At 39.8% G+C, this 23,277-nt stretch overlaps 1 protein-coding gene across 3 annotated transcripts; it reads right to left on the bottom strand.

Moving 5' to 3' along the window:
- Window positions 1-222: 222 nt before the first annotated feature.
- Window positions 223-21,718, bottom strand: AK3 (adenylate kinase 3). 3 transcript variants are annotated; one of them, XM_027549349.1, is made up of 5 exons: window positions 21,626-21,718; window positions 10,415-10,534; window positions 9,270-9,442; window positions 8,266-8,384; window positions 223-2,356 (listed from the first exon to the last, which is right to left on the bottom strand). In XM_027549349.1, exons 2-5 carry the CDS (start codon window positions 10,473-10,475, stop codon window positions 2,236-2,238), a joined length of 474 nt encoding a protein of 157 aa, XP_027405150.1. In that variant the 5' UTR covers window positions 10,476-10,534; window positions 21,626-21,718; the 3' UTR covers window positions 223-2,235. The 3 variants fall into 3 exon arrangements, with proteins under 3 accessions (XP_027405150.1, XP_027405151.1, XP_027405148.1); XM_027549350.1 differs by lacking the exon at window positions 21,626-21,718 and adding an exon at window positions 21,462-21,598; XM_027549347.1 differs by lacking the exon at window positions 21,626-21,718 and adding an exon at window positions 21,035-21,386.
- Between the last annotated feature and the right edge of the window lie 1,559 nt (window positions 21,719-23,277).

The raw sequence follows: 23,277 nt of genomic DNA, 5'->3' as shown, positions 1-23,277 counted from the left end.
CCTCTTCTTGATTCCCAAATCTGACAGTGTCAAGAAGGCCAGTATGGCTGCAATACTGCAGCAGGAAATAAAGGGTAAAATGAAACCAACCTATATATGTAAAAGTGTTCTAAGACAATTATTAGAAAGCAGAGACTAACTCAGAAGCCAATGAGACATGAGGGCAATAAAGGGAAGGTGAGTTAGAGTGGGCCCTGTGTGTTACCAAAGACCAAGTAATAGTCACAGTTCTGAATTTTCATTTAATGCTAATTCATTGATAAACTGGATAATTAGTACCCAACATTTTTAGAATGTACATACTAACATTGAAATAAGGCAGTTATATGAATGTTTACCATAATCCTTTTTAAAAGCCTCAGTACATTTTTGAAAGATCAATACTGAACTTTTAAAAATCAAAGAAAAGTCAGCTTTTTTCCCCCACAAGATACATAAGAATCACTTGCTAGCATTTGTATTTTCAGTGCCTGGAATAAAATGGGCCAAATTTTCAAAGGCAGTTAATAACAGCTTATACAATGACTCGTTTCATTTAATCTAGCACCAAGTAAGAGAATTGAAGATATTGTCAGATTTCTCCTTCACCTCTCATATTGCCCCACTCTTCCTACCACTGTACATAAGCATGCATCCTGTTGCCCCTCTAAGGAATCAAATCATTTTCATTTTAAAATGGCTGCACAGATTACATTCACTGGCAGAGTTCTTCCTCATTAAGGAAGGATAGCAGTGAACATGAACAGGTGTGAACTTCTTTGATTAGGAATAAAGAACTCTTCTAAGCCAAATCAATGAGTTCCTTATTTCTTTTTAATATGTTGTGTAAATCCTTTTAATTTCTACACCTGTTTACTAATTATGATTGTTATTCATGTCAAGGGAGTTTCCCCCAGGCAAACCTGATCTATTTCCTAATGACAAAGTATTCTTACTTAACCTAATGCCATGAGTCTCCTTTCCTTCTTCCCTCCTTCCCTGTCTTCCTTCCTTCCTTCAATTTGCTACTCATCAAGGCACATCATACATTGGGATCAAAAAAGAAACTGGCAAGCAGGTCCTAAAGTGCACATTTTTCAACCTGAGTAACTTCTGAAAACATGAGAGTTTAATTACATATTCTGTTGGAAATTCAACTTTGGTGCTTTTACAAGAATTTACAATGTCAATTTCTAACAAGTCATATCCCTCAGTACACAGGATTTTCAAAAGAAAAGTGATAGGAAAATACATTTTGCTATGTGCTATTCGATACATTTTTATTGCAAACTGAAAATCTGGAGTAGAGTGAAAGTTGTGTTTTAAAACAACAAAATACAGGATATATGGCTATCGAAAGACTGCTAGTATAAAGTGTAAAAAAACCCAGAAACCTCAATAGTCAGGAGACCACGAGGGGGAGCTCTCATGCCTTGTGAAGATAGCATAGCCCAAAAGGAAGAAGGCAAGACTTCTGGCAAGGACTCAGCCAACGAAAAGCCACAGACTTGTTTACTACAGCCCTCCCAACTTCGTTTTCTCCTCTATAAAAGTACTGTCATTCCCATGCTGTGGGGAGGACTTGCACCTGGCTCACCATGGTTGAGACTCCAAATTGCAATTATCTGCTGATTCCGAATAAACCCATTTTGCTGGAGAAATATCTGGCAATCTGTTTGAGGTCAATAAAAGGCAGCAGTGAATCTGCATCCTGCAACTAATCTATAAATTTAGTTGCTTCCCACCCCCAGGAATTCCATAGACAGTGGCCCATAGTCTGTGTATCACAGTGCTAGAGGTCTCTTTTTTTTGCATCACTATCCACAAGCCTCTGATAAGATACTTTCCACAAGTGATATGGAAGTTTTTTCTTGTTCTACTTCTCCAGAAAAATAAGGAAACTTTATCCACCACTTCTTTTCTGAACAAAACTTAGACTACCAATTGCCCTTTCAGTTACACTCAACAATTTTCAAAGGTCTAGTTAGACATTTATAATGTTTTATAATTGTGCTAATTAAATTCTAATTTTATCTAGTTAGAAGGTAACTAGATAAAACACACTGAACATTTAAGAAGATGAATCTTCATAATTGACTCTTTTGGCACATCCTTAATTTCCAGGTTAAAAGCAGCAGAAATGAAACTAACATAATTTTCAAACAATTTATACAGGCCAGAGTCTTAGGACAAGGAACCTGTAAATGCACAAGACAAGGAGCTTCTGCTCATCTTCCTAGTTACATGCACATTTCCTCATGGAGTAACTGATGTTTCCTGGCTTCTTTGTGGAAGTTTTGTTTGTAGGAAAGCATATACATGTGGCCAGATCTTGTTGGTTTCTGTTCCAGAGAATGTTTCCAACACCCCTTTTTTCCTAAGGATAAAAAACAAGACAGGTCTGACAATAAAAAAAGAAGATCACAGGCCAGTATCACGAATGAACATAGATGCAAAAATCCTCAGCAAAATACTAACAAACCAAATTCAACAGTTAAGGATCATACACCACGATTAAGTGGCATTTGTCCCAGTCAGTGAGTCAGTTCAGTCACTCAGTCGTGTCCGACTCTTTGCAATGCCATGAATCACAGCACGCCAGGCCTCCCTATCCATCACCAACTCCCGGAGTTCACTCAGACTCACGTCCATCGAGTCAGTGATGCTATCCAGCCATCTCATCCTCTGTCGTCCCCTTCTCCTGCCCCCGATCCCTCCCAGCATCAGGGTCTTAAGGATGGTTCAATACATTCAAATCAATGTGACACACCACATTAACAAATTGAATAAAGATCATATGATCATCTCAAAAGATAGAGAATAGCTTTTGACAAAATTTGACATCCATTTTTTATAAAACTTTCAACAAAGTGGGTATAGAGGTAACATACCTCAGTGTAATAAAAGTAATATATGACAAACCTAAAGCCAATATAATAGTGAAAAGCTGAAGGCATTTCCTCTAAAATCAGAAACAAAGATTCCACTCTCAGCACTTTTGTTTTGGAATTCCTAGCCATAGCAATCAGAAGGGGGTGGGGAAGGACCCAAATAGGAAAGGAAGAACTAAAACTGTCACTTCAGCAGATGACATGATACTGTATATAGAAAAGCCTAAAGATGCCACCAAAAAACTATTAGAACTAATAAATGAATTTAGTAAAGCTGCAGGATACAAAATTATAGAAATCTGTTGCATTTTTATGCACTAATAACACACTATCAGAGAAAACAATCCCACTTACAACTGCATTTAAAAAAAAATCTAATCAAGCAGGTAAAGAACCTATACTTGGAAAACTATAAGGCACTGATGAAAGAAACTGAAAAAGACATTAAAAAATGGAAAGATATATCCTGTTCATGGATTGGAACAATTAGTGTTGTTAAAATGACCATACTATGCAAGACAATCTACAGATTCAATGCAATTCCTAACAATATACCAACAGCATTTTCTTTTTTAATGTTTATTTTTGGCTGTGTTGGGTTTTCTTTGCTATGCTGGCTTTCTCTAGGTGCAGCAAGTGAGGGCTACTCGTGGTGCGAGGGCTCCTCATTGCAGTGGTTCTCCTGTTGCAGAGCACAGGCTCTAAGGCATATGGACTCAGTAGCTGCAGCTCACAGGCTCATTAGTTGTGGCAGGTGAGCTCAGCTGCCCCGTGTCATGTGGGATCTTCCTGGACCAGGGATCCAACCAGCATCCCTTGCATTGCAAACTGGATTCCTAACCACTGGACCACCAGGGAAGTGCCCAGTGGCATTTTTCATGGCACTAGAACAAAAATTCTAACATCTGGATACACAAAAGACCCCGGATGGCCAAAACAATTTTGAGAAACAACAGAGCTGGAGACATCATGCTCCCTGACTTCAGACTATACTACATAGCTACAGTAACCAAAATAGTAATGGCACTAGCACAAAACCAGATACACAGACCAGTGGAACCGAATAGGCAGCCCAGAAATAACCTGCAGTATGGTCAGGGTAATCTGTGACAAAGAAGGCAAGAATATACAAGGGAGAAAATGCAGCCTCTTCAATAAATGGTGTCTGAAAAACTGGACAGCTACACACAAAAGAATAAAACTAGATTACTTTCTCACACAATATAAAGTCAAGAAGGATCAAAGACCTAAATGTAAGATCTTAAGTCATAAAACTTCTAGAAGAAAACACAGGCAGTACACTCTTTGAAATCAGCCTTAATATATATATAACATGTATATACATTGTATATATATATATGATATATATTGTGTGTGTATGTGTATATTATATATATATATATGATCTGTCTCCTCAGGCAAGGGAAACAAAAGCAAAAATGAACAAATGGGACTACATCAAACTTAAAAGACTTTGTATAGCCAAGGAAGATCAACAAAATGAAAAGGCAGCCTACTGAATGGAAGAAGATATTTGCAAATGATATATCTGATGAGAGGTTAATATCCAAAATATACAAAACCCAACATCAAAAAAAATGAATAAACAACCTGATTTAAAAATGGGCAGAGGACCTTAACGTCTTTTTCCAAAGACATACAGATGGCAAACAGACACATGAAAAGATGTTCACCATCACTAGTCATCAAGGAAATACAAATCAAAACCAAAGTCAGATCAACTCACACCTATCAAAATGGCTTTTATCATAAAAATTTTTTAAAAATGGATAGGTTGAGTACTTCCCAATTTGGGTTCAATCCCTGAATAGAGAACTAAGATTCCACATGCCACTTGGCATAGCCAAAAATAAATAAATAATTTCTTTCTTTTTTTTTTTTAAAGATAATAGTGTGGATTTAATGGTCTCAGTAAGTACAGATCTGTGTGATCAAGAATGAAAGGCGCTTGGCTGGGTGCTGGAAAACCTAGATTTTGGTTTCAGTTGTGCCCTCTGGCTAACAGAAATGGTCACTTAAGATGCATCTATCATTTTCTGATATGCTAAGTGCTTTACATATAATAATTTAATCCTATTTAAAGCTCAAGTTTCATTATTTTACTGATGAAACTGTGTTAGGGATGTAAAGTAATAACCTGAATCACCAAAATGGTAGTAGGCTTCAAAATGGGTCTTGTCAGACACTAGAACACCCTTGGCTTTCTTTTGTCTGCTTACCTCTTTGCAAGACAGCTTCCTAATACATGATGAGCCTTCCTTCTTTCACCTAGGTTTTTTTTCCTCTGTGCCCTCCTTCTGAATTTTAAAGGAAAGGGGAATTCTAGAATGTTGTTTTTATCATGTTTCCTACTGGGTTTGTCCATTCTTCCCAGGTAGATTTGTCTGGCTTTTTACCAGGCCAGCAATCAAAGTCTGTACTCACTAGTTCTTGAGGTTCGATGGTGAGAAGGATCAAAATCCAGGGGTTGTTTTTCAAAACGGAAAAATTCCTGCCAGAGATTGTGGCATTCCTATTATTTATCCTCCTCCTCCAACTACTCATATACACACTGGCTTTAAAGGCTGCAGAAGAGCAAGAACTCTGGTTTATCACTTTCTAAAAACAGGATCAGTCATACCTCTGCAAGTTTTTAAGATGTTTCACTGGGAACAAAAACATTCCTTTATGCATTCCTCATAAGATTTGCCACAGTTAAAGACGAACTTAAATAATTCCCACTGTTTCCTGGGTTAAGAAACATCTGCTAAGGCCCTCCTGCTTCTAAGTTCACAAGCATCTTATAAAGTTTTCAATAGAACAAGCTTCTTAACTGTTGTAAGCCTCTTGAAGAGCCACCTTAAAATCAAACCTATGTCACAAGTGGGTTAACAGGTTGCTTCCAAGGGAACAACTATACATACCTATTCAGTCCTAAGGCTGAACCTTGGACGAACATTTGTCACCTTCATTTCTATGTAATAAAATGGAACCGGCTTAAGCTATTGGTCCTCTAAAAAGAGCATTATGTTGCTTGTAAACAGAGACCTAGTTATACTATCAAATGTCCCACAGCTGAGAAGAGTTTTAAAAGCAACAATGTAATTGTCAGTATTTTAAAATAACAATGCTGATTCTCACTAAGGTTACTGCAAATACCATTTTAAACTATTGGTTAAGTTCAGTCCTAGATCTATATACAGGAGCTTAGAGGTTAAAGTTTCAATTAAGGGCAAGAAGTAGCAAAAGCCAGAAGCTCAGAAAGACTAGGGTATCTCCTGAGATAGGGACTCAGGACATACACTTCATCTCTACAGCCTTCCCCAACTTCCCCTCCCACATTTTACAGAACTAATGCTTACAGCCACTGTACTTCCACTGCATTCAGTCATGACTTCTGTTAATAGCCTCACAGTGTTGTTACCAGCTCAGCAACAATGTGCTCTCCCTTCTTCTGGTTACTTTTGAATGAATAACAACCCCCTTTTGGGAAACAACCTTTTCACTAAATTCAGTCCATGAGACTCAGACGGGATAGTCCCCACCTCCCAGCTTCAAGGATGGACATGATCAGAGCTAGCTAGTGACTTTTGAGACCAAAGAGACTCTCTTTTTCTGGGGTAGATGAACTGGAAGGAAGTGAGCTGGAATGCTGAGGGGCTCACACAGGTAGAGCCCACCTGAGATTGATGCCAACACAGGAAAACAAAGCTAAGAGTGACAGAGGCCTGATGACTCTGAACACCTGGACCCAAACCATCTACCTTTGGACTCTTCAGTTACATGACCAATAAATTTCCCTTTTGCTAAAGCTTGTGTGAATTGGGTTCCTGATTGATATAAGCACCTATCACACTGTATGATAAATACTGTTTACCCAGCACTTTGCCTCACAAAGAAAGCTGAGTTTCTTTGGGGCTTGGCAAAGACTGGGTCTAGTTATCTGTGTGGATCACTGGCCTAGCAGTATCCACAGGGTAAACAATATTCATCAATACTGAGTGATTCAACAGTGCCAGGACTGTTTTTAAGTCTTTGTATGGATTCTCTCATTTAATTCCCTTAACAACCCTATAAAGAAGGTACTACATAATAATTGCTCTGATTTTACAAATGAAGAATTCATGGCACAGATATTCAAACACATTGCCCAGGGCCACACAGCTGGTAATCTGCAGGAGCCAGGCTCATTATATAATCACAAAATTATACTAACAGTGAAGAAAGTGAATTGCCAAATTCCTTGTAATTTCATCCTCCAGAAATAACTCTTAAAATAATTTGGAGACTGCTACTTCAGAATTCACTGTGTAATTACACAATTACAACAATAGTAATAGCTAATAATCTAATAGCAAATAATAATAGTAATAGCTAATAATAGCTAATATAGCACTATAATAAGTATAGTGCTTAATGTGTGTCAGACACAATTCTAAGAATTACACATGTTAACTCCACCTTTCAACCCTCCAGTCTCAATCCCATTTTGCATGGAAAAAAACAGAGGTTAAGCAAGAAGTTAAGGCCAAGTTAATAAATGGTGAGCTGGGATTTGAGCTTAGGCACTCTGGCTCCAGAGTCAGTGCTCTACCACAGCACTGTCCTGTCTTAATGCTGAGTCATTATTCAGTAAGTGAGTGAATACAGGAAAGTGAATGTAATCAACCCTCTGTTAGGAGAGGGGAAAGCTGAATAAAGAAACAGAATTGTTTCTTGGCCCGAGCCAAACATTAATTCACTAGAGTTCCTGTATTCATGGTGGGATATGAATTCCCTGAGGAGTCAACAAACCTATGTAAAAATGAAAACTTTTAAACACTATTTGCCAAATAAATGATCTGAGGATTAGCTGCCCTTTAAGAAGCTTTTGTGCTATAGTGTCCTCTACTGTCACAGGGAGTGGGCACCGTTAGGTTTGCCTTCCTGGCATTCATGCCAGCCCTCCCTCCACCAGACAGCAGAGTTTGGGTGAGACTGACCCACTGCCTGCTCTGGGTGTGGACCAATCAGTATAATCTCTCCCATCCCAGTGACTGGCTGGGACTAGCCAGTCCCAGCACTGGCTAGCACTTCTGTTCACTGGGGAAAAGGTGGGCCCTCACCCTTTCATAAATAGGATGCGGTGCCTGCCCCTAGCAACCGTCAGCAACTATGCAAGAAGTATAATGACAGAGCCAATACAAACCGGAGATGAGCAAAATTCTGATCAAACCTGGGGGCAGCTGAAGTCCAAACTACCTTCTGGATTTGTTTCACAAATAAATTTCCTTTTATTATTTAAACTAATTCAGGTTGGATTATCTGGTATTTTAGCATTTTGGCTGGAAAGCATGAAAGATCAGAAAATAGTAATTCATCATATAAGAGAAATTCTGAAAAGCGACCAACTCACCTGTAGTACTCCAGGACAGGCTCTGTTTGGGCTTCATAAGCTTTCAGTCTCTTGACAACTGTCTCTGGTCTATCATCCTCACGCTGAACAAGAGGCTCCCCAGTCAGATCATCAATTCCCTAAATGGGAGTTAGAAGGGCTGGCATCAAGTATCATAGTTTTGAAGGATATTTTTATAGGTAATTAACTGATTTGTAAACAAACATCTATGTAAGCACCAAACACAAAAATGTGCTTTTTAAATAAATGGAATCAAATTCAAATCCAGGTCATTGCAACACAGAGCCATGAGACCCCAGGAATTTTCCACGGTGGCAATCACCTTCTCTTTACAGAAAAAGGGTCTTTAAGCAGCCTCTAAATAATTTGGTATTATATATTACATGTATATTATATGTATTATATTATGAAAAAAAGTGAAAGTGTTAGTTGCTCAGTTGTGTCCAGCTCTTTGCAACTGTAGACTTCCAGGCTCCTCTGTCCATGGAATTCTCCAGGCAAGAATGCTGGAGTGGATAGCCATTCCCTTCTCCAGGGGATCTTCCTGACGCAAGGATCAAACCCAGGTCTCCTGCATTGCAGGCAGATTCTTTACCATCTGAACCACCAGGGAAGCCTGTGATATTACACATATACGAAAAGGATTCAGCTACAGATTGAGAATCTGAACTGTAAACCCTAAATAACCCAAGGTGTCATTAATCCCTACTGCCCCAATTCTTAACACACCACCTGGCAGAGTAGAAAATCAACACATGCTTTTGGAGGAACAACAAACCCCTGTTGCCTCTAGGGATGTCTTTACCACCAAGTTGACTGGACTAAACCAGCAGAGTACAAAAGTAATCTGAGAGCATGCCCTCTGGAGTTCTGGTCATCCAGGAGTATCAACGTAATCTTTGAGGGCAACTGAGGGCAACTGTCTCCAGATGACAGAAGTCATCTGTCATCTGGAGAAAGCTGGCTACGCAGAAGGCAGAGTCAGTTCTACCCCAACTACTCACCATGGTTTTGGGAGGGTTGAACTCGATGTTGTAGACACGGCCGCTGCCTGGATGGATCCAGCGAGCAGTAAGGCGTTGCTTGATGACCTCAAAGGGCACGTTCAGGTTAATCACTGTGTCTATCTGATAGGCTCTATCCAGGGCTTCTGCCTGCGGAAGTGTCCTTGGAAAGCCTTTACAAATTAAGTTAAAAATGAACAAAGAAAGGAAGGACCGAGGGGAGAGGGGAGAAGGAAGAAAATTAATGTTGAGCAACTTGAACAAAAGCTGTAACACCAGGAAGGCTGATGACACTTGTAGGGCAACCCTGATTGTTAATATTTTATATGTTACCTTGTCCAGACCACAGGTTGCTCAAATATTTGGTCAAACAATATTTTGGATATGTCTTTGAGGGTGTCTTTGTGGGGGTGGGGGAGATTTACATTTAAATCAGTTGACCGAGTAAAGCAGACTATTATCCCTAATGTGGGTGGGCCCTATCTAATCCACTGAGGGCTTGGACAGAACAAAGGGCTGGCCCTCTCCAGAAGATAAGGGGGAATTCCTCCTACCTGACTGCCTTGGAGTGGGATATGGCTTTTTCCTGCCTTTGGACTCAAACTCAAACATCGGGTCTTCCTAGGTTTCACCAGCCTTCAGACTCGAACTACACCATCACACTACCAGCTCTCCTGGGTCCCCAGCTTCCTAACCCACATTGAATATCTTGAGACTTGTCCGCCTCATAACTGCATGAGCAAATTCCTTGTAATAAAGACCTCCCTCTAAAAACTAAAAATCAACCTATCCTCAAGGACCCCACGGCACCCCTGGCTGGGGAGAGTTTACATCTTACTGTAAGTTACCCTCTGTCCTTCCTTCCTCCTCCTGGGATCCTCCCTCATCCTAAATATTCTCAAAAAGGGGAGCAGGAACAAAAGTCATATCTGAAGAAGCTTAGAAATAATGCAGTGCACTTCCCTCTTTGCATTTAAAAAAAGAAGCAGGACAGAGAAGAAGACTGGCCCCCGAATCCCCAGGGTCAGGAGTGGCAGCACACGGTTCTCCCGCCCACCATCTGTTTCTGTAGCATATGCAATGCTCACTCTCCAGTCTGCATGCATCCTTTAGGGCAGCTGAAATATTCTCAATGCTCCACCTACCATCCAACAGCCAGTTATATTGGGTGAGATTTTTCAGCTCATGAAGGACCAACCGAGTCATGACATCGTCTGGGATGAGCTTCCCTTGGTCAATGAAAGTCTTGGCTAAAACACCAATTTCTACATTAGAGGCAGGAAAAAAAGGCAAGTCAGCAAGTGCTTTTATTCTATCCCATTCTAAGCCTCTAGGAAACTGGCTGCCTAAAGAAACCCCCTAGATAACACACTCATTTGAAAATGTGCATCATCAACTTTTGTGATAACAAGAGATTGTGAAATAATCAATGCCTATTTCAAAATTTCCATCATATAAAAATAGATAAATGTAAAAATAATGAAAAGATATAAAGCAATATGTTAGTAGTAGTCATCTCTGTGATAGAATTATGTGATTTAACATATTTGTACTTTTTTTGTAATTTTTCTAAATTTTCTATCAGAAAAGCATATACACTAAAATTATTTTCTTTTTAATAAGAAATTGAAATAGTCATTATTTTTAAGTGGCTCAGCTTAAGTACCTGAGATCTTGTTACTGTAGACATTTTTCTAATCCTCTAAAGTAGATGCTGTTGTCACAATTCAGTTTTTGACCAGATCAACACTGTGATTGTTACATTTTTATAAATAAAATACACTGAAAAGCATTTATGAACACTTTAAAATATTACCTACAATTATATGTTATTCTTGTGCAACGGTATTTTAATTTTCTCATCATCTGTTAGCAAATTATTTACGCCCATATAGAATTTGTAATGCCACTGTAATAATCTGTGCACTTACAATTTTGTGTTTGTTCACTTAAACATCATTTTGTAGATACTTTTCAGTGATTTTATACAGTCATTCAGTCATCTTTGGAAAATATATCTATATTTGATAAAAATACACTCTATCATGGCAGTATATACTGTTGGACATTTAAAATTTTAAATTAGTCTTGATTTTTCCCTACCACTTCTGCTTTTAAAGATCTTAACATTCCTTTTCCTTTTTCTTTTTTTTTGGGGGGGGGGTGGGTTTATGAGTTATTTCTGATGGATAAATTCTCAGGAATCAGAAATTAAAGAGTCAATGCTTATGACTGTTTTCGTAATTCTTGTTATGAACTGACATACTGACTTCAGAAAAGATCCTAAATTGTCAAATTCATGAAACTTCAGATTTCTAACTAAGCACATTAACTACACGGAAATTGGCTGCCATTTAACAGGTGCACTGCTTGGATTTACAAACAACATCTGGAACTGGGCCTGAGAGCACCCTGGACTCACTAAAACACCCTACTGGAAAGGTCCACAAACTTAATATGTGTGCACCACAATGAGACATCACTTCACATTCACCAGGATGGCTGTAATCAGAAAGATCTAACGAGTGTTGCCAAGAATGTTGAGAAATTGAAACCCTCATACATTGCTGGTGTGCAACATCTCTGTTGTCAGGCTTTTGACCACCGCGCTGGGGGACATAAAGCTCAAACTCACCAAGAGTACTGAGGAAAACCACAGTTCTCCAGGGCTGAGTCCCTAACACTGATGTAGGCAATTTAGAAAACAGTCTGGCAGTTTTTCAAGAGTTTAAACAGAGATACCATATGACGCAGCAATTCAACTCTTAGGTATATTTTCTCAAAAGAAATAAAAACATTAGCTCACAGAAAAACTTATATATGAATGTCCATAGCAACATTATTCACAATAGCCAAAAATTGGAAACAACCCAAATGTTCATCAAGTGACAAGTGGGTAAATAAAATGTGGAATATCCATACAAAATTCTATTATTTAGCCATAAAACAAAGTACTGATACATGTTACACAGTATATAAAATGTTAAAACATGTTAAGTGGAAGAAGCCACACACAAAAGAGCACATCTTACATCAGTCCATTTATATGAAATGTTCAGAGTAGGCAAGTCTAGAGAGAGAGAAGAAAAATCAGTGGTTGTCCAGGGCTGGCAATATTGGGGGAAAATGGAAAGTGACTGCTAATGGGAACAAGGTAGCTTTTAGGGGGTGATAAAAAATGTTTTAAAATTGACTGTGGTGATGGTTGCACAATTCTGAATGTAATTAAAAAAAAAAAACACTGATTCAGAAATATAGACCAATGGAACAAGATAGAAAGCCCAGAAATAAACCCATGCACCTATGCGTACTTTATTTTTGACAAATGAGGCAAGAATGGGGCAAAGACAGCCTCTTCAATAAATGGTGCTGGAAAAACTGGACAGCCACATGTAAAAGAATGAAATTAGAACACTTCCTAGCACCATACACAAAGATAAACTGAAAATGGATTAAAGACCTAAATGTAAGACCAGAAACTATAAAACTCTTAGAGAAAAACACAGGCAGAACATTCAATCACATAAATCAAGCAAGATCCTGTATGACTCACCTCCTAGAAAAACAGAAATAAAAACAAAAGTAAACAAGTGGGACCTGATTAAACTTAAAAGCTTTTGCACAGCAAAGGAAACTGTAAGTAATGCGAAAAGACAACCCTCAGAATGGGAGAAAATAATAGCAAATTACTACAACTAAGGATTAATTTCCAAAATATACAAGCAGCTCATACAACTCAATGCCAGAAAAATAAACAACCCAATCAAAAAGTGGAAAAAAGACTTAAACAGACATTTCTCCATAGAATACAGATGGCTAACAAACACATGAAAAGATGCTCAACATTGCTCATTATCAGAGAAATGCAAATCAAAACTACAATGAGATATTACCTCACACCGGTCAGAATGGCCGTCATCAAAAAGTCTACAAACAATAAATGCTGGAGAGAGTGTGGAGAAAAGGGAACGCTCTTGCACTGTTGGTGGGAATGTAAATTGATACAACCACTATGGAAGACAGTATGGAGATTCCTTAAAAAACTAGGAATAAAACCACCCTATGACCCAGTAATCCCACTCCTAGGCATATACCCTGAGGAAACCAAAATTGAAAAAGACACATGTATCCCATTGTTCATTGCAGCACTATTTACAATAGCTAGAACATGGAAGCAATTTAGATGTCCATCATCGACAGATGATTGGATAAAGAAGCTGTGGTACATGTACACAGTGGAATATTACTCAGCCATAAAAAGGAATGCATTGAGTCAGTTCTGATGAGGTGGATGAACCTAGAACCTATTATACAGAGTGAGGTGAGTCAGGAAGAGAAAGATAAATATTGTATTCTAACACATATATATGGAATCTTGAAGAATGGTACTGAAGAACTTATTTATAAGGCAGCAATGGAGAAACAGACAGAGAGAATAGACTTATAGACATGGGGAGAGGGGAGGAGAGGGTGAGATGTATGGAAAGAGTAACGTGGAAACTTACATTACCATATGTAAAATAGATAGCTAATGGGAATTTGCTGTATGGCTCAGGAAACTCAAACAGGGGCTCTGTATCAACCTAGAGAGGTGGAATGGGGAGGAAGATGGGAGGGAGGTTCAAAAGGGAGAGGACATATGTATACCTATGGCTGATTCATGTTGAGGTTTGACAGAAAACAACAAAATTCTGTAAAGCAATTATCCTTCAACAAAAAAAACAATAAAAAAAAATACTGATTCATAACTTAAGAGTTAATTTTATGGTATGTGAATTATATCTTTAAAAAGATTTTTTTAAAAAAAGAAAGTAAAGACAAAAAATACCTGGTAAGCAAAACAAGAGGGAAAAAAAGCCACTCATATAACCTATATAACTCAGCACTACTTAGATAATTATCATCAAAACTGTTAACATTAAAACCTACAGACACTTTGTTTTGTGAACAGATAGTTCCATGCATAGTCTAACAATCTTTTTCACTATTACTAACAACTTTCTATAACTTGAAACACTTAAAATAGTTTTTAAAATCTGAAGTCTATAATGCTTTCATTTAAAAGAATAAAAATGATTCAACTCTCTATATCAAGATATAAGCAGTTTGTTTATTACATTTCAGGTTTTCATCCCCTGTTAAAAGTATGCAAGGACTCTTGTCCAGCATATTCTTTGGACAGTCAGTAAATTTTTATTCCCTTGATTGCCTATAATTTAATGCTGTATCTAAATAGACTCATTAAAAAGACTATTTCTTTTTTTATTCCAAAAATTAACAAATATGTGAGCTTCCACACCTACAAAACCCAAAAGGTAGTTTAAAAGTAAATCATTTAAAACAAGCTAATTTTCTATAAAGTTGTATACAAAAATAGAAAAGGAAGGTTATATGAAAATAGGAAGGGTTAAAACCAGCTTTTGATTTTTAAGGATAATAATGAGAAATTCTAAAACACAGAAACATTAATCTGAGAGATGATATTTGTATTATACAAAAAAAATTGTTAATTCTATGTCTCCTTTTAACATCTGGTCATTCTTACAACACTCCTCAAGCCAATCACACCTCATATCTGAATGATCTAGAAACAACTTACGTTTGAGCATTTATGAGGTACAAAAGAGGGCCTGACCAACTGTAAATACAGTTCTCTTTTACATATGCCAAGAGGAGCTAGAGAATTAATCTAGTTTCTGAAAAAAACTGCTTTTAGCTTTTTTATGATGTATATACATCTTTACTTTAAAAACATGTTGGAACAAAACAAAACTACAAGAGGGAATGCATCAAATGATGGCTTTACACCCAATCAAGGGTTTAGAAAAAATGACTTTCTCAAATAATAAAGACTCTGAGTCAACCTAGTGGTTACCTCTGGCAGGGTGGGAAGATGTGATGGGTTGGCACATGTGGTGACCCTAAAGGTACTGGTTCTCTGCCTGATGGTGGGCAATATCCATGGGTAATATCCATGCAAGTATCAGTACTTCTTTTTATGGCTAAATAATAGAATTTTGCATGGATATTCCACATTTTGGTGTTCATTTTATTCTTCTAACCATCATAGAAATCATAATACTTTCATGCATGGGATACCTCACAAGAATAATACTGAAAATCGAAACATCCCTTGACAGTTGTTCTCCCTCCAACCATCACTCAGGCTGAAACCTTTTCAGTGAAGCACTTAAAAGAAACTCCCATTCCAGGTCTGTATTTCTCCCTGCTTCAGGACAGAATCTCAACTCAAGGCCCAAGTAGGTCTGGCCTCATCTCTCTCCTCTACTGACCTCCCCACCATCCCCACACAACCCTCAAACCATGGCCCCAACAAGGAGTTGCACATACTTTATGTCCCCCGAGCCTTTGCATAAGCCTCTTTCTCCTCTCTGTTACCTGATAAGCTCTTGCTCATCTTTCAAGACACATCTTAAAAGGTTAAGAGGTCCCTTAACCTCTGAGGCAATCAGAAGTTCCTGCTCTGGACTTCCCTAATGTCACAGACTTATCTCTGTTGGAGCACTTATCACACTGTTGAAATTACCTGTTCACATGTTGGTATGAACAGAAGTGTGCCCCTTAAAATCTGTATGTTGAAGCCCTGCCCCTCAATGTGGCTGTATTTAGAAATGGAGCCTTTAAGTAGGTAATCAAGGCTAAATGAGGTCATAAAGGGGGACTTTAATCCAGTATGACTGGTGTCCTTACACGAAGAGGAAGAGACATCAAGAATGTACACAACAGAGGAAAGCCCACATGAGGATCCAGTGAGGAGGCCATGTGTATGCCAGCAAGAGAGGCCACACCAGAAAACCAACCCTGCTGGCACTTTGATCTTGAACTTCTGGCTTCCAGAACTATGAGAAAATAAACTTCTATTGTTTAAGCTACCTGGTCTGTGCTATTCTATATGGCAGCCCAAGCAGACTAATGGCCACCTGCCTGCCCATGTTCTGACTTGAGCACCTCCAGTGAAATATATTTGTCTCTGTTGTTGTCAGTACCCAGCTTGACAAACCCATAGACGAATGACTGGATAGATGAAGAGAGGAGCTGCCTGGATTATCCTGGATTCCAGCCATGGAATTTTAAAAAGGCCTACCTTACTTTGTTAGAAAAAAAGAAATGGAGCAATCCTCATGGAAAGCAATATTGTTAAAGGTAGAAAACTGCATGTACAGTTTATTGTGATTTGTGTAAAAAAGAAAAAAAAAAAGGAAGAGATAAACAATGGATTGCATGTGCATGAAATAGCTCTGGAAGAATCTTTTCACTAAATGTCCTTTTATATTTTTTAGAGTTCAAAACCAAGTAAATGTATTGCCTATTACAAATAAAAAATTTTGCCATTACAAAAATAATTTGCTCTACCATCAATACCATTCTGATGAGGCACATCTTTGCTGTCTGGGTGTACAAACTAGAAGTTTTGTTAGATATACAGAAACTTGGGAGCTGACAAATGCTTTGAGGATTACCTACTGAGTTCAGTTTTCCCAATTTACAAATGAGAACAAATGAGATTCAAAAGGGGTTCATTTAGTCCAGGATTATGTTTTTGAGAAGCACCAAGCTGCAGTGCGGTTTCTCAAACTTTGGACAATCACAGGGCAACAGTACAATTTCTGCCATAGCAGATCTATCATTTACCATGTAATTTCTTTAAAATGACTGTTTTTTTAGGAATAAAACTGCCATATGACCCAGGAATCCCACTACTGAGAATATACCCTGGGCTTCCCTGGTGGCTCAGAGGTTAAAGCATCTGCCTGCAATGCGGGAGACTCGGCTTTGATCTCTGGGTTGGGAAGATCCCCTGGAGAAGAAAATGGCAACCCACGCCAATATTCTTGCCTGGAGAATCCCATGGAGGGAGAAGCCTGGTAGGCTACAGTCCACAGAGTTGCAAAGAGTTGGACACGACTGAGCTAATACCCTAAGAACACCATAATTCAAAAAGACATATGTACCCAAATGTTCACTACAGCACTATTTACAATGGCTGGGACATGAAAGCAACCTACATGTCCACTGACAGATGAATGGATAAAGAAGATGTGGGGCATATAAACAATGGAATATTACTTAGCCATAAAAAGGAATACATTTGAGTCAGTTCTAGTGAGGTGAATGAACCTAGAGCCTGTTACACAGAATGATGTAAGTCAGAAAGAGAAAAACAAATATCATACATTAACACACACATATATATGGAATCTAGAAAAATAGTACTTTTGAACCTACTCAAAGGGCAGGAATAGAGACACAACCATAGAGAATTTGGACACAGTGGGAAGAAGATGGTAGGACAAATTGAGATAGTAGTGTTGAAATATATACATTACCATATGTAAAACAGATAGCCAGTGGAAATTTGCTATATTATACAGGCTCTTGTAGCTCAGCTGGTAAAGAATCCGCCTGCAATGCAGGAGACCCGTGTTTGATTCCTGGGTCGGGAAGATCCACTTCCCAAGAAGGAAATGGCAACCCACTCCAGTATTCTTGCCTGGAGAATCCCATGGACAGAGAGGAGCCTGGTGGGCTACAGTCCATGAGGTCACAAGAGTCGAACACAACTTAGCAACTAAACCACCACCACAGGGTGCTCAACATAGTACTGTGTGACAGTCTGGAGGGATGAGATGGAGTCGGGGGTGGGAGGGAGTTTCAAGAGGGAGGGGACATATGTATCGTTATGGCTGATTCAGATTGTTTTTTAGAAGAAGCCAACACAACACTGTAAAACAATTATCCTCCAATTAAAAATAACTTTAAAAAAACAATGGGAAAAGAGATTTTTTTAGAAGATTCTTTTAATTTAATAAGCTATGTTGTTCAAGAAATTAAAGGGTTGTGTGCTAGTTATCATTTTTTCAAATAAAAGTTGAAATAAAATTTTTTATTGATTTTATTAACTTGAATTTTATTTTTATTTTAGAGAAAATTTTTTGTCTACCTAAAATTATCTCATGAATCTCAATTTGGGAAATACTGCATAATGGAAAGAGTAATTTAACTGGCATACAAGAGACCTGGGTGTTCACACTTGTTTACCAGTGACTGCTTTTTATTATTGAGCAAGGTCTTTAACCTCTCATGAACTCTGCTTCCTCATCTCTAAACGAGAAGGCGAGACTGAAGACAAAGGGGCAGACACTGAAGTTTTCTGACTCCAGGGTTCAGTGGTGTCTACAGTTACTCAAGGTTTGCTTCTGTCAACAGGCTGCCTTTTATTTCCAGGGTCTTTATCACATCTGCTGGGATGACTTTAAACTTTAGCTATAAAATACAGACATGGATTAATCATTGTGAAATGGTGGTTGGAAGGTAAATTGGCACCATCCTCCCTTAGCAGTATTTGATGATACAGTATTTATAGAAATTCCACAGTATGGAATTTATTTGAAGGAAGTAAGTGGAGATGCTGCCAAATATTCATGTACCAGCATAACCATAACAATATTAATTACAGCAAAGAATGGTTAACCACATAAGGGTATAATAATAGGAAAACGTTTCAATTAATAATTGTGCAATCTTGATGAAATTAAATATCATTTTAAATACTACTTAGTGATGTGTGAACATAATCACAATAAGTGTAAAAGAAGGTATCCAAGCAATCATTTTGACTATAATAATTTTTCAAACACATGTAAATACAATAGAGAAAAAAAGAGAAAAAACAGAATAGAAGAAAAAGCACCAAGGAGTTAATTATAGTTGTGTCTGGATGGTAGAATTATAAAGGACTTTAATTTTCTTTATACTCTCATGTTTTTCTTGCTTTATAATAAATATGTTTTTCTTAGCATCAAAAAAACATTAAACAGTATTTTTTATATAAAAGGTTATACCTCTCCTTTGTTGCTGACCCTGTGTGAAATATCCAATCTGTTCACAAATATTTATTGAGGATGTATTCTTAGACCTGAGATACAGATCATCTGTAATAACAATCTCATGACACCTCCCTCAACTCCATCTTCTGCTTTTTTTGTTAAAAGAACTGCCTGTAGAGACTCCAGAAAGAGCAGGTGTCTGAGGCAGACTGAACATCTTTCCCAGAGATCCTCTCCTGCCTCCCTCTAGTCTCTCTTTTCACGTTGTGGAGTCAGAAAGAGGATGATGAGGCTTGTCAAAGGATGTTATAGATAAACAAAGAGGTTTGTTTCTTAATTTTAAAAGTTCAGTTAATTTTCTTTAAGTTTAATTTTTTTAAGTTTTCTGTTTTCACAAGTTAACATATCTTTAACTCCACTGAAGGTGGTCTCTAACCATGCAGTTACGCCTCACTACTGAGTTATTTTTCAGAGATTCGCTTTCGGATCCCTTACTCCTCTCCAGTTTGGATAATCTTACCCCAACGGGTTACCTAACGACATCAATGCACAGCATCAAGAACACTTAGCAAGTGAGCCAAACAGTTTAATCTTCTGAAGCTTAATTAACTACAAAATACTTTATGATTTTTTTTTTTTTGAAGATCAATGTTAGAAGAGACAAATAAAGCTAGTAATTCACCAGATTAGGTGATGAACCACAGAACTCCAAGAAACAAAAAACAGTGGGGTGATTCTTCTTTTCATTTAAATGTCAAGTGTTTTCAAACAAAGGGAAACTCATCTGAAAATAACCTACATGACCCATCAGTAGGGAATTAGTTAAACAAATCATAGCAGATCCAGCAAATAGGCACCTACACAAATAATAAATAATGAAATGGATTTCTGGGTTTTCAGATGGAAAGATATCCCAGATATAAGGTGAAAACACACTGGTGCAGAACACATTTTAGTAGGATTATATATTGCATAAAACAAAGGATACAGAGATACATGCTTGAACATAAATACAGATTCCTAAAACACATGACACGGCTCCCCTCTGAAGAATGAGACCGAGGTAGGGAATGAGAGGACTTTCCTTTTAATATTATGTACTTCCATCCAAAATTGTTTCCAATTCTTTTTTAACTTGTGTAAAGGGATTAGTTGTACTTTCTAAAAGGAGCGTCAAAATGACTTTGTTTTGGAAAATAAAGGTCAACGCTTTTGAGAGAAAAAAAAAAACTCACCTTGCTGTTGACTTTTTGAAAACAGCTTTAAGATAGAATTTACATAAGATAAAGTCCACCCATTGTACAGTGTACAGTTTGTTGACTAGATTTTGTGCTGAGTTACAAGAATTTATTTGGAAGGAGAAACAAAACAATCTTTCAGATAACAAGGCACAAGAATAGCTTTCGTGTCTAAAGAGTTAAGCCAATTTTGCGACAGCAATGAGGATAAGCAATACTCGGTCATCAGAGTATGGGGGAAAGGTCAGAAGCAGAAAGTTCCATAGCGTTTAACAAACAAAAAGTAAAAAGAGAAAGAGCTAACAGTTCTCCAAGCGCAAAGGCACGAGGGAAATAAGCCATACACAGCTCGGTGGCTCCTTAGGAGCAGCTGCGACTGGGGCTGGACAAACTTCTCAAAGCCATGTGGTTTCCTCTCATCTTTGAACTTCGAACGTGTCCTAACTTTATAGTGCCTTCTCTCAGTAACCCTCCTGAAGCTGTGCATTGACGTCAGAGGTTTCGGGGAGCAGTCGCTCAGCAGCCCGAAGGACTCCTCACTGGGCGGCAATTGAGAGAGGCTGCGCCCGCACCCCTGAACCTGCATTCGCCGGACCGACTTCCCGCGCCCCGGCCCCTCCGCCCGCAGAGCCCCACCCGGTGACAGCACGCGGCCACCCCTCACGTCCGGGCTCCCAACCTGTGCCCCGAAGCATATTATCTCTGAGCAGGTCCCCGCTGGAGAGGTGCTTCAGCTCGAAGTGTTTGGTGATGCGCGAGGACACGGTGCCTTTGCCAGAGCCCGGCGCCCCCATGATCGCTGCGCGCAGTAGCCGCGCAGACGCCCCCATAGCTGCAGAAAGAGGCTGGGCCCGCGCGGACAGTGGAGCTTCCTTCGGCCTGACTCGGCTCTTAACTGCGCGCTCACTCACTTCGCCGCCCGTGCCGGCCGGCTGGCTGGGCGGTGAGCAGGGGGCGGCCTAGTCGCCCAGGCGTTCCCGGAAGTGAGGAGACAGCCACTGGGCAACCGCGCCCGCGCCCCGCCGCTGCAGCGCCCGCCCCCCGCGACCCGCGCACCCCGGCTCCTGGCCCCACCCCGCCCCGCCCCCTCCGCGCAAGCTGCGCACCCTCGGCGACCCCTGCGAGCGCGACGACTTCCCCGCGCGATCTGCGGCCCTCCGCGCCTCGTCCCCATCCGCTCGCTCCCCTCGGTACAGCCTTTGTTTTTCTCCGCCTCCGGGGGCCCTCCTCGGTGACCCCCGAATGTCCGCCACTTCCCTCAGGCCCGCACCTCACACCTGTCAGGGCCCCGCCCTGTCCTGCCCAGTCCCAGCAGGAGAGACCTCGCCCGGTTCCTTGACACTTGGCCACTCCTGCCGCGCCCCCTACTGACCTCTGACCGCCGCTTGCGCCTCTGGACTACAGGATATCACCCTTCCCCCCAACCCTCCTTCACCCTTCACCGCTCACGCACTCCAGGACCTATCTTGCTCAGTCCCGGAGGATTGACCGCGCTAGCTCTCGCTTCCTCAAGACCCCGGCGCGCTCCTCTGCGCGTCCCCCACTTGCTGCCCCCTCACTCTTGCCCCTCGGTCCCCAGGGTTAACAGAGGTTCCCCCTCCCTCCTCCTAAACCCGCAGTCCCTTCCACTCCCTTCTCTGCTGCTGAGACTCTTCCTCCTCATTAGCTTTCTAAAGGCGGTTTTTGAGGTACGTTTATCTGAGTAGAGTCACTGTGGGTGGCAGTGAACCCAAAGGGCTCTGCTCATTTCACAGAAGAGGAATCCCAGTCGAAATTGAGCACAGGGTTCTAAGTCACAAGTCTGTGGAGGGCTGTCTCTTAATTCCCAGGATCACACTTTCAGATTCAAAAGTAACTGTTGCTTTTACTCGGCAGAGCCTGAAAATACTGACTCCTCCTCAGATTCTATTGTTTGCCTTCGGCCCGCCCAAGCATATTGTCTCACTTACTGATTCTGTAAATACTTACTCAGTTAAATTCCCACTCCTGCAGTTGAAAGTCTAGTGGAGGCAGATGAATGTGCAAGGTAATTTAAGATAAGTACTATGAACAAAATAGGGGGCTTCCCAGGTGGCTCAGATGGTAAAGAATCTTCCTGCAATGCGGGAGACCTGGGTTCTATCCCCAGGTGGGGAAGATTCCCCTGGAGAAGGAAATGGCAACCCACTCCAGTATTCTTGCCTGGGAAATCCCATGGACACAGGAGCCTGGCGGGCTACAGTCCATAGGGTCGCACAGAGTCGGACAGGACTGAGCAACTAAAACACAAACCTGAACAAAATAAAATAGAATGCGCGGAGGAAGGCTGTTTTATATCTAGTGGTCAGTTAAGCTTTAAAGAAATGGCATTTGTTTGCTCTTGAGTACTGAATGGGAAGGTGGAGGGAGAGGGACAAAGTCAAGGAGAAAAGGCCCTAAAATGGCATGTTTTTCATGTTCCAGGAATAGAAACACAAGACAAAAAGACCTATTTCCTCTGTAAAATGGGCATGGAAGATTAGTTTGGAGTTGTTCAAATTATGGGTATAAAGTAAAATGCCAGCCACAGGGTAAGTGTTCAGTATTACATTAGAGTCATCGATTATTATTAACAATTTTTGTAGAAGGCACTGTGCTAAGGCAGAGAGAAGGTTTTGTGAAAATAAACAGTGCCATCCTTCACAGAAGTTGCCAAATGAGTGGCCCCAAACTGCTTTCAATTTAAAAGATAGAAATTATGTCAGAGAGAGATGGTAAGAGAAAGCTTGCTCCCCAGTGAATCTGAGCTGGGAGAATGGGTGGGGGAATTCAATATGTAGACAGCTCTGTACGTGGAAAGAAATTTAGTAGCTCATTCATATTTCTTACTAAGAAAGCAAGAATAAAAATAATTAAATATTCAGCTCATGTAGTTAGAAAAAAACATCAAAATAATCCATTGAA

Source organism: Bos indicus x Bos taurus, chromosome 8, assembly GCF_003369695.1.
Source record: "Bos indicus x Bos taurus breed Angus x Brahman F1 hybrid chromosome 8, Bos_hybrid_MaternalHap_v2.0, whole genome shotgun sequence".
In the NCBI taxonomy this organism is placed as follows: domain Eukaryota; kingdom Metazoa; phylum Chordata; class Mammalia; order Artiodactyla; family Bovidae; genus Bos; species Bos indicus x Bos taurus.
The sequence above is the reverse complement of the archived record's forward strand: the minus strand, read 5'-3'. Positions and strand labels throughout refer to the sequence as shown.